Source organism: Strongylocentrotus purpuratus, unplaced genomic scaffold, assembly GCF_000002235.5.
Source record: "Strongylocentrotus purpuratus isolate Spur 01 unplaced genomic scaffold, Spur_5.0 spur5_scaffold_15, whole genome shotgun sequence".
NCBI classification, from domain to species: domain Eukaryota; kingdom Metazoa; phylum Echinodermata; class Echinoidea; order Camarodonta; family Strongylocentrotidae; genus Strongylocentrotus; species Strongylocentrotus purpuratus.
In genome coordinates this window covers 4,448,601-4,460,218 of record NW_022145600.1, presented here as the reverse complement: position 1 = coordinate 4,460,218, position 11,618 = coordinate 4,448,601, and the positions used below count along the sequence as shown (strand labels likewise).

General features: G+C 37.6%; 1 protein-coding gene across 1 annotated transcript; it reads right to left on the bottom strand.

The window, feature by feature from the left end:
- Positions 1–252: 252 nt before the first annotated feature.
- LOC115918668 (N-acetyltransferase 9-like protein) lies at positions 253–9,309 on the bottom strand. Its single transcript, XM_030986417.1, has 10 exons — positions 9,256–9,309; positions 8,577–8,658; positions 7,324–7,433; positions 6,896–6,952; positions 6,474–6,554; positions 5,889–5,948; positions 5,193–5,287; positions 4,280–4,383; positions 924–1,024; positions 253–323 (listed from the first exon to the last, which is right to left on the bottom strand). Exons 2-10 carry the CDS (start codon positions 8,651–8,653, stop codon positions 253–255), a joined length of 756 nt encoding a protein of 251 aa, XP_030842277.1. The 5' UTR covers positions 8,654–8,658; positions 9,256–9,309.
- Between the last annotated feature and the right edge of the window lie 2,309 nt (positions 9,310–11,618).

Below are 11,618 nucleotides of genomic sequence, written 5' to 3'. Positions count from 1 at the left end.
CTGAGAGCAGCCAAAACAAGGAGGGCATCATCCGACAGTATATGAACAGATCCAGGATGGGGTGGTTTCTTGAGAGGTGTCCACACCTGCTTAGTTTGTTTAGGTTTCAGATCAATGCGGTAAGACATGGTCTTGGGTACACAGAGCGAACGCTGTGGCGACTTGGAGCTACATGTAAGCGTAGACAGGAACCAATTCCTGGTCTTGATTCAGAGCAGAATTATTCAGAGCCCAAGACTGGATTTTCCCGCCTCAGTTGCTCACAAACAGCTGTGAGATAGACCGATGAAGATGAATCCAGTCAATCAGACTGGCTCCTTGATCTGTATTAAATCATAAAAGAAGCAAGAGTCTGATTTATACAACATCCCTTTCTCAAGAAAAATCCCAGTTCTCTGTTATTGTTAATTTACGTTAGATGTAGATTCTAGTTTAGACCTAGAGTCTAGTCTTAGACTTTGTCAAAAAGTTAACATTTTAAGTCAAGTCAAGCCTAGACTCTAGTCTAGATCTAGATCTAGGCTAAATTTGGATGAATCTGCATGGGTTATGTAACATAATGTGTAGAATAATTAAGACGGATCGAGGCGTAAATGTTAATGATGACATTTCTTCTTCCTCCCCCTCCTTCTTTTCTCCTCCTATTCTCCTCTTATTTTAATATTGTATTCCTTCTTCTTCGTAGATCTAACTTTAGTTCTCTAGATCTAGTCTAGATCTAGGCTATCCTTCTTTCAAGTGAAATTCTACAAAACGTTATTATCAATCTGATTCTGGGACCGGGGGTATTTAAGGTAACGATGACGATGTATCGCTAGCACTTCTCTTAGTAAAACCAAACTCATGAAATGAATGATGGCCAGGCAAGTGATATTTTGTGCTGGAGGTCGAGGCCGCAGTGTGCCAAACTATATTTACCATACCGTGCAGATCTAGACGCGACGCGGCGGTAGACTCACGACGCTTGAAGGCGGTCAGATCCCTGGTGCTGCATGGGCGTGGTCTTGCGTCTTCTTGGTTGAGACTGGAATTTAGACTTCGAGTGAGAATTCTGTTCACTCATTCAACTACACGGCAATTTGTTGATACTCATATCTAGTTGAAATTGGGTAATTGGGGTAGAGGTCTAGGCCTTCCTGTGGTATATCAACCTCATCTCTGCGTTGTGGTAGCCAAAGTTTGATTCTTTTACTTGAATTTCCTTTCGCGATTAACATGAACACCGCTGGCTAGTATCGTATATCGCGATCACACATATTTGATCGAGCGCAACGCGAACGGGGATCCCCCTTTAGGCATGTTTACATATTGTTGGTGATTTTTTTTTCTTCTAAATTTCGCGGGCGGATGAATATAGGAAGAAGGAACCCTTCAATAATTTTTTTCTAGGAGAGGCGTTGAATGAATCGCCGACCCTGCACGTATTAGGTCATATAATTATTTATTGTAATCATTATTTATAGCATTTTATGCAAGAGAGCGAAGGAACCGACCCAGGAGATATTCCATTTTCAAATACTGAACTTTAGCATTACCAGCTAAAGAAAAAATATAGAAAGGAGGAAGATATAGAAATATATGAGGAATAGATGACAGAAGGATGCAAACAAAGAATAACAGAAGGAATGATAAAGAGTAATAGCAACTGAATAATATAAGAAAGGATGGAAAGCTAGGGAAGAGAAATACAAAAGGATAATAGGAGAAAAGGTGGAAGGAAAAAATATAGAAAAACACATAAAAGAAACTATGGTTAAGCAGGATTTGGGCAGTCTCCAACGTCTCCAGAATAAGTGTGCTAGTCTAGTCTATTGAAAAACTGAAATGGTCCCATGCTACCCTATTGTTAAACAGGAAACTTAATAATAATGCCAAAGTTGACCTTTACTTCCTAGGTCAAACTGCGGAATAAGTGGTTGAAGACAAATATTGATAAAAGAATACATAATTTGGGTTTCCTGTTGTATGCAGAAAATCTAAATGTTGTATTTTTTCATCAATATTCGACTTCAAACACATTAAAAAACAAAAAAATCCTTGCAGAAATGGTCTTAAATAAGATCCTCTATCACATTATGATACAATTTAAGTGAAATTTTGCCATTAAATTTGTTGGGGCTTTATCGCCGACAGTCCTGCAAAAAAACGTGTTTCAAATCATTGTTTTTAGTCATGATTCATGTTTGTGATTCTGGCTTTGAAAATGCATGAACACAACCTAGTATAGTTGAAACCATTTGAGATTTCACAGTGCACAGAGTGATCATGATTATATAAGTGACAGACAAACAAAATACTGGAACACTGCCTCTGATTCCATGTTCTGTGATTTTATTGCACATCTGGTATATTAAACATGTTCAAATGTTCAAATTTGCATCAAAATTGGTACAACAGCAGCTCCCAATGGCTGCAAACTGGCAACCAGGAAGAACAAGGGCCAGACTGAACATCAAGGGGTGTAAAAGTTGTACCCTAAATTTTGCACCCTTATGCGGATTTCGGAAACAAATACAAACGTATACTATTAGTGCCTATTATTGAAGAGTAATTCACAAAATAATTGTGACATGAACAAGGGTGTCGATTTGTATCCGTGGTTGGGGGGGATGATAGGTGCCAAAATATTTTCGGCAATGGATCAAAGCAACCAAGAGGTAGAAGCGTGTGGCGGGATGCACCCCCCTCCCCAAGCCCCGCGAAGCGCAGAGCTTTGACGTTTCATTAAATTATTAGAGAAAGAAGACGATTCTTTGTGTCCTTGTCTGAGTGCAATTCCCTCCGCCCTCCCGCGCAAAGCGCGAAAGCTTTGACGTTTCAATAAATTATTACTCTTAATCCTTGTCTGTATTCATTTTCGCCCATCCAGCGCAAAGCGCGGAAGCTTTGCCGTTTCGCTAAATTGTTAGAGAAAGAAGACGATTCGTTTTTTTTGGGGGGGGGGGAGGCCCCCCCACCAGAACGCAAGTGACATAGGCCTACATCAACTTTTCAATAAAACAAAAATAAATTGTGACATAATAATCTTTCTCCAAAAATGAAAAATGTTTTAGGGAATATCAAGAAATAAAATGAGTGAAAAAACACCAATAAAGATACAATGACGTGAATTTTAAAAAGGGTGAACGGAAACAACATAAAAACATTAACTACTCTCATCACTAATTTTTCTCTTAATTTTTTTTTTTTGAGGGTGAATTATTAGGGGGGGATGATGGTACAGGCCATCCCCCCCACCTGAAATATTGGGGGGGATATATCCCCCCCCCCCCATCCCCCCGGGATCGACACCCATGGACATGAATAGCCAAACACCTTACAAAACTACAATTATGTAAAGTTAAAATGTCTGAATGTACAGAAGTATTAATAGCACCCAAAATACCATTGAAAATATAAAACTATTAGGGTTTTTATTACTTGCATATATATCCAAAATGATTGATATGTCTATCAGATTGGCCAGAATCTGTAGAATCTTGATTTTGTGTAGAACATTTTTACATATTACCTCATGAAAAACGGCAGATAGGAATATTTATAAAAGAGGTTTCCATGGTGTAAGTTGTAAAAATTTATAATATTAAAAAAGATTAGTTTCAAAATTGTTCTTATATAAAAACTGTTTCCAAGTTTGAAAACTGTTTCAATTGAATTATATCACATACACATTTAAAAATAAAACATACTCTTCTTTTTTTCAATACTATTACTGTTAATGCAACAAAAAAGAAGTTAGTAGGAATATTCCCCAGGAAGTGAAGAGATGCCCGATGTCCGATGACAGGGGTAATAATATCTGTAAAGTCCTAAGAGACAGTATTACATAGCGCTACATGAATCCAGTTAACAATATTAAAGCATAATCTGATATCATTTGAGTTCTTATCAAGTTCTAGAACTTAACATCATCAATCCAGGGCATACACCTACTCATGTACTGTCCATCCAACGACAAAGTTATATGCCTGGATCTTCTCTACGAGCTTCAAGGTCACAATTTAAAAACTTATTTTTGAACTATGACTCTTATGTCATCTATTTCAGGTGTACTCCAATCAGCCAGTCCTGTAATTGACCTTTGACCTCAAGTTCAAGGGTCACCTCTTGAAAAAAAAAAAATTCTTCCATTGTCATCGATTTGAGGCGTACTCCACAATCTGCAAGTGAATCATCTGTTCCCTCAGCAAGTCCTGGAATTGACCTTTGACCTCAAGTTCAAGGGTCACCTCTTGAAGAAGAACAAATTCTACTCATATGTCATCTATTAGGGGTGTACTGCACAATCTGTAAGTGACTCATCTGTTCCCTCAGCCAGTCCTGGAATTGACCTTTGACCTCAAGTTCAAGGGTCACCTCTTGAAAAACTTTGCTGACAGAAGTCTGGTGGTGAAAGAAAATGTAGAGAAGGAAATTAACTAAATTTTGGCACCAACTTTCAGTAGATAATTGTGCAAGTGTGCAATTGTACAAGTGTTTTTACAAAATAACAAGGGCAAAAAAAAAACCTGCAGTAAAACTAAGTTTATGAATACAAATAACAAACAAGATTTCAACATATTTGGTAATTATGCTTCTTTTTTCTGATTTCATTTTGATATAATATGTACCATGATATCAACAGCTATAAAGAATATTCAAATCCCAAAAGTATAGGCAATATCTTTTTTTTTTAAATCCCAACTGTAAATGTTTTGTACAAAGGTTTTAACCTGTGTCAGCTTACAACCTATTCTAACAATTAAAACAAAATTTACCCAAAATGGCATACACATAATATAGATATAAAATAGCAAGGGAGTTTGTAAGAATTATCCACATAAGCTGTAACTTTGATCAGTCCGAAACACAAACCGACAAACCGGTAATTTGAAGGTACCAACAGTACAAAACGTACCAAGGGTGGGTTATTTCACTAGCGCCTAAACACAACTGCATTACTTGTCTTAAAAACTGGTGACAAGGATCATTGCTGTTTGATAATTTGACCTCATCACACTATTTTACCTCACCTAAGCCAGTTGATCACCAGAAAAAATGTGAATTAAGAAAAATAAACGCCTGGTGATATCTCCACTTTAAAGCAATCATTTAATTAGCGTTTACGTTAACATCTAGTGCATTGTAGCAATTATTCAGTGGAAGAAACAGTGAATTACATGGTTGTTAGAGTAATTTTGCGACACACTTACCTCCTGAAATCCTAGTTTTTTGAAGAGCCCAAGACTGACCTTGTTCTTCTCTCCGATCTTTGCAACATATCTAGATACCTTCAAGGAATCCATACCTAAAACACAAACAAAATGGACGTCTAACTAAATAAAGCGCTGTCTCTAACAAGTCCTGATTTTTCTCTTTTGATTGAATATAGAATATTTAATTATAAATTTACTGCAGCCGGAGGGCCTATCTACATTCGATGTTTGCCATTGTCCATCTACAATGTACAGGGGTATCAACGGGTTCTAAAAAGGGGGTGACATGTTGCAGGGGAGCAGAGGATGTGGGAAGGGTATGCTCCTCCCTCCCATTATGAGGACTGCCTTTGTAGAGTAAACAAGAGGGGTAAGCAAAGGCTCTGATGTCCCCATTGTTCTCCACCTTCTGACAGCCTTATCTGCCCATAACACTGAATTAATAGTGTTCCATTTAGTTTACAAAAGTGCACATGGATATGATATTCCGGGATTCAATCATTTATAAACAAATTCTGGATTAAAAAAAAGCTAAAAGTTTATTCTACATATCAACATCTTATGGCAGGTGTTATGGGATAATATACAGAAATGTTGAGACTTATGACTTGTATGCCCCCTTCCCCTCCCCTTGTCAGCTACAAAAACAGAACAAAATGCCCCAGTGGAAGAAATCTTCAATTGTATCCTCACCATAGTGCATCATGATGAGAAGTGCCTCCTTGCCGAACCCCTTTCCACGACTGGATGATTCTGGATATACAAAAACGAAGACATTCTAAAGCCTCAAAATGACTTGAACGATGCATATTGTAGTGTGCATTATAATATGGAACACCAAAAGGGCGATGGCTTAACCTTAATTGAGGATAATATAAATCCAGTTTACTACAGCAACCAACTCTATGATTCACTTTTGTTTTGACATAAGATAACACCAATTTTGTTGTCTTCCTGTTCAATGTATATACTCAATAAATATTTTTTTTCATTAAAGCGGGCCTGCACTACTTGTAGCTACTTGCGCCCTCTATATAGCCAACAATGCATTATTGGTACCGTTGATTCCCCATTAGGTTCCCCATGATCCCCTTTTTCTTATGTTAATTGAGAGCTGTCAGCAACCTTACAAGGAGGTATAATCCCTCCTGGCCAAACTAGTGCAGATAGGCATTCAAACTCAAGAATGAAGACATTTTGAAAATTCTGTAAACAAAATTTTAACAATAATTTAGAGATCTTCAAATTGTATAACTTTAATTTTTTGTTTGTACTTGCCTGCCACCATTATCTCAATCTCAGCTATAGAGGGCTCGTCTGGATCATTGAAGAACAGATTCACATCCCCACACATGCTTTCTGATGGAAAATATCATGAGATATCAGTTGAACTTTAGTACAAAATTGAGCTTGGGAATGTCTTTATTTGCAGAGTATGTAAAATTGATGTCAGAAATAGTGAGATTTTCCTCAGGGCAATATTTTCATGAATGTTATTTCCAATTGTTCCAGAGCTCTTTCTAATTCCTCTTCATTCCATTATAAATTTCCACTGCCTTGAGTTGTGGTCCACGGTCAAGTCTTCAGATTTTCTTAACTGAAGCAATCTTTCCACATACATTGCTTCCCTATCAGAGTAATTTCATTCTTAGCTTTCCAGAGATAAATCAATCGTGGTCCGATTCACAGAATGTGCTTACCAATCTCATCGGTACTTGATGCCCATTTGCCCTTGTCCAGCATGATGAATGTACATTCTGAGAGAGGGAAAGACAGAGAGAGGGAGAGGGAGAGAGAGAGAGAGAGAGAGAGATCAAATTTAAGCATGAATAAACATGAATATACATGTATATACAATATCTCTTGTAAAAATTCTTAACCAATTATATGTGATATATAAAAGGTTTAATTGCAGATCATCTTCATTTGAAAGTATATTCTGTGAGAGAGCGTAGTTATCACGAACAAAGAAATAGAGTTGCATCCAGGTTAGAATTCAACTAGATTAGGAAAAGGACTCCATAGCAATCGCTGGCGCATAGCGCACTTAGGCATTTGAGTAGATTCGGAATTGACATCCTGGAACAATTGCCACCATAGCATGTATTGTACAATCAATGAACCTTACTATTCTCATCCTGAAACCAGCTCTTTTGCATCTCATACTCCTCTTCAAGGGATAATGGTTCTGAAGCGGTTAGTTCCTGCAACTCGGTTGACTTCATCCATTCATGGTATCTATATAATTGAAAGGAGGCAACATCATATGATGTAAAAGAGAAATCATGAAGTTAATCTTATGGTAACCAGGTAAATTTATGTACTAGATAAGTGATTTTCAGGTTCAGTGAAGATTTAGTATATTTGATCATTTTTGTAAGGGTTCCAAAACCTCATCATAATAATAAACAAATATTCATTGTTATATACCTCACTTAAGAAATCCAGCCATCTGATTGGTCGAATTGCATTCATAAACTTCAACTGTTCCTGTAAAATTCTCGGTAACCATGCTTAAAACATTTCAATATTTTTAATAACCATGGTTATTAAAAATAGTTGGTCAGCCTCCATGGTTACCCCATAGGTTTACATGTTAAAAAATGGTTTGAGCGATGGAGGATACCGTATGTGTGCGAAGGATTGGTCGGTAATTTCAATACAATTGAATCTCGATCGATCTTACCGACAATTTTATCTTGCATTGTTGACATGAAGACGAAAATAAACTTCCAAAAACAAAAAACAACATCTGCCGATAGATCTTGATCTAAGTTTGTGCCAATATGCATTGCAAAAGTAAAAGAAGAGTCCGTATATGGAGCTTTTGCGAAGCATTCATCACACGCGAAGCCGGTTTCAATCCATCTAATGTATATATTGTATAAAGCTGCCAAGCATGTTAACATCGCGCGATGGCCGAGAGGTCTGAGGCGCTGACTTTAGATACATCACCTTTTGTACGCAAGAGTTCGAATCTCATCTTCGACAAAAAAAAAAAGTATTTTTTATTTTTTATTTTTTAGTCTATTTTTTTTTGGCATATAAAAGTATTAATGACTGCTTTAATATTCGAGAAATAGTTGTTTTTATACGCTCTCGGGAAGGTTACAATTGGGCTATTCCCCTCGGCACGCCTCGGGTAATAGCACAATTCTTACCTTCCCTTGAGCGTAATAAAACAACTATTTCTCTCAAAGCAGTCATTAATACTATACTATTAAACCATCTCTCATCATTCATTCAAAAGAACTTTCACAGACCTTCTCTCACAATTTAGATATATTTTCTACCCAATCATCCAATGTTCATGTAATAATTTAACCTTGTACTAGTCTTTCGACGAACTATGACTTTAATGAGGGTTTTTTAGTTTCTTACCTGGGAACATGAAAATCTTTGTACGGCACCAAGACCACATTGGTGCCGATGATACAAGTCCTTTCGTTGATCCTCATTCTATCTGAAATAAAAGTGAAACAGAAATAAGCCTCAAAATAAAACAAAACATTTCAAATTCAAAGAATTACTTGTATACAATGGTTTGGCTGGAGGTTGTATGCCTTATTCTTGTGAAAACATGTTGCCTTCAATACTAAGACAATAGGCAGCTTTAATTTTTATTAGCTTTATTTGAGCCTTTATACTTTAGATCTATTTCTATTTTTTTTTATTTTTTTTTTATTCATTATAGTAGCCTTTAGATACCTGGGGTCGTTTTACAAAATCTAGATGCTGTCGCTCGACTTTTCTGCCAAATATTCACAAAACCATTTCTTTGCAAAGACGAGCGTCAACTTCCCCGATGCACTACACACAAGAGGCTACTGCACCCGCCGTGGCCGCGGCGCCGAGCGAGGCTCCGGTTGGGCCCCTGCCAACAACCGGGTACAAATTCGGACACACTCCGCTCTCTTTCACTCGTTCAGTCTCAATCATTGAATTCATTCGCGCCACACTGTTCAGTCAGCAATGATAATTTGAACATTCAAACTAGAACTGATACGCTAAAAATAAAATTAATCTACGATAAAGGCAAACATTATTTAAACAAACATACCCAGCTCTGACTCACAACATGAGATTCGCACTCACGTCACAGATTCATTTGCAGACTACAAATTATGGAACGCCAAAAGGCAATGGCCTCTTTGATGACCGCAGCTAGCTTTGTTCAGAACAGTCTGTAGAGACTGACAGGGGATAAGGGGTGGGGGGGGGGGGGGGCAGTGACGGATCCAGGGGGGTCGAGGGGCCCGCCCCCTGGCAAAAAAGGTGAATTTTAATATTTTTTTTAAGATGGGCCCCCCTGGCGCTCAAGGGGGGGGGGCCTTTTAAATTTTCGAGGGCAAAAAAAGGAGAAAAAAAGTGCTCACTACCCCCCGCCCCCTCCCCCCACTGAGCGAATTTTCGGCCGGCACGATTTTCGTAAAATTAGTGCTCACTACCCCTTCTAAAAATAGACATGTACTATACTCTGTATGTAGTTACAGGGGCGGATCCAGGAATTTCTTCCCGGGGGGGGGGGGAACGTCCCTGTTTGCCAGTACATTTTGGGCGAATTGGGGCTGATTTCAATTTTTTAAAATTTGGTCGGGGGGGGGGGCCTGGATCCGCCACTGAGTTAATCTTTCTTCTCGATCACTACGCTCCCTCGCAGAATTCAAATGAAGATGATTTGCAATTAAACCTTTCTGGGATAAGAATTTGTCCCCCGAAATTTAAATAAAAATTGCATGTACATGTAGGCCTATATGATAAAATAACGCTGAAAACGAGTAATTATTGCTTGTGTGATTAATAATGTAATTATTGCACAATTTCCTTGATGTATTTCACAAAATCACAACATAATATTACTCGGGAAAATCAACTATTGTGACGGCTTAATAATCCATTATCCAGGTCCTCATATAAGTCTAGCTGTGTAACAATTTATTTATGTATGACCATGGATATACTAGTGTGAAGAAAAAAGGGCTCATTTAACGCTACTATACACGAATAAGGCCAAAGCCTTTACTGGTCGAATGTCGTTTGACATTTTTGTTTAAATTTGATCTTCTCTTTCTCTCTCTCTCTCTCTCTCTCTCTCTCTCTCTCTCTCTCCCTCCCTCTCTCTCTCGTTTGTTTGTATGAGTATAACATGTTCCATGTTGGTTCAATCCTTCAAATCAATTTTTTTTAATTTAGATTCGAGCAAATACATTAAGATAAATTGATAAATCACCTTAAGATTTGGTATAAAATATAACTTTATAATAACATAACCAAAAAAAAAGAAAGAAACATGATTGAAAATTATTAAGAAGTCAATATAAAATTGTCTTCAATTTAATTGTCTATAAATTTAACGGGTCTATTATGGTGATCTTTAATATTTTGTACGACATAATGATTTACATTTGATGTTTTTTTTAATTCTTGTAATGGATATTATGTATATTTTGCTTTGTATATCTCGTAAATTCCGGGGGGGGGGGGGGGTAGGCCTACTCACATTAAGACATACGGGGGTGTGCCGCCGCTCTAGTGGGTCACTTTTTCACATAAAATCCTAAAACATGGGTCCAATTTTTAACAAAAATATGCCTAAACATGGGTCCGATTTTTCGAAAATTGTGAAAAATGGTTTTTACTTCGAGAAAATCCCTCAAAATGACCTTTAAAATGGGTTTCGAGGTTGGAGCGGCGCACGTACCCACCAGCCAAAACAAATCTGAGTCAAGCCCCCCCCCCCCCCCCCCGGGCTTAAATTGGGCCGCTTTAGTTCATGGCCGGCTACATCAATCAGTGTTTTCTTTCAAAATTACAGTTCCGACCCCAAATAAGCGGAAACACTTTTTTTTTTTTTGGTATTGACATTTGAAAATTTGACATTTTTTCGTTGGGGGGGGGGGGGTAAGGTCACTTTACGTTAGCCGTGGGCATAATTTATTTATTTATTTTTTTTATTTAAAAAAAATAAATAAATAAAATAAAAAATAAAGGGGGGGGGGGTTTTAGTTTTTTTTAGGGGGGTTTACACACATAAAAATACTAAAGGGGGGGGGGGGTTTGAACCCCCAAACCCCCCCCCCCCCTCCGTACGCCCCTGCTCAGTGTTACAATCGTAAAAATTTCGAATCAATGCAGGAAACGGAGGTCCGTTTTAAGTTATTTAGCCATCAGTGTCTTTAAAAATATGGGTATAGGTCTACCCCAAACAAAGTAGACTGAAAGCATGTTAATTTTGTTATCTTGGACACCATATTGATTTTCCCTCAAGAAGCACTCGTTATTGTGATCTAAAGAAGCCTAAATTTTGAAGAAGGTTAACAAAAAGTTGCCTTTGAGGCCTATTAAGTTTCTTTATTATTCAAAACATTCTATTAAAAAGATGAAATAACTCAGCAAAAGTATCATAACATCTTTGTGAACCGC

What these genes read in the sequence shown, in the direction of transcription:
- LOC115918668 (XM_030986417.1), bottom strand. Translation starts at nt 8,653, where the DNA reads ATGAGGATCAACGAAAGGACTTGTATCATCGGCACCAATGTGGTCTTG. An exon ending in TCTCATCATGATGCACTATG is followed by an intron (nt 5,288 to 5,888) that starts GTGAGGATACAA and finishes TTTGTGTTTTAG; the next exon opens with GTATGGATTCCTTGAAGGTA. An exon ending in AGTCACTTACAGATTGTGCA is followed by an intron (nt 1,025 to 4,279) that starts GTACACCCCTAA and finishes TCTAAATTCCAG; the next exon opens with TCTCAACCAAGAAGACGCAA.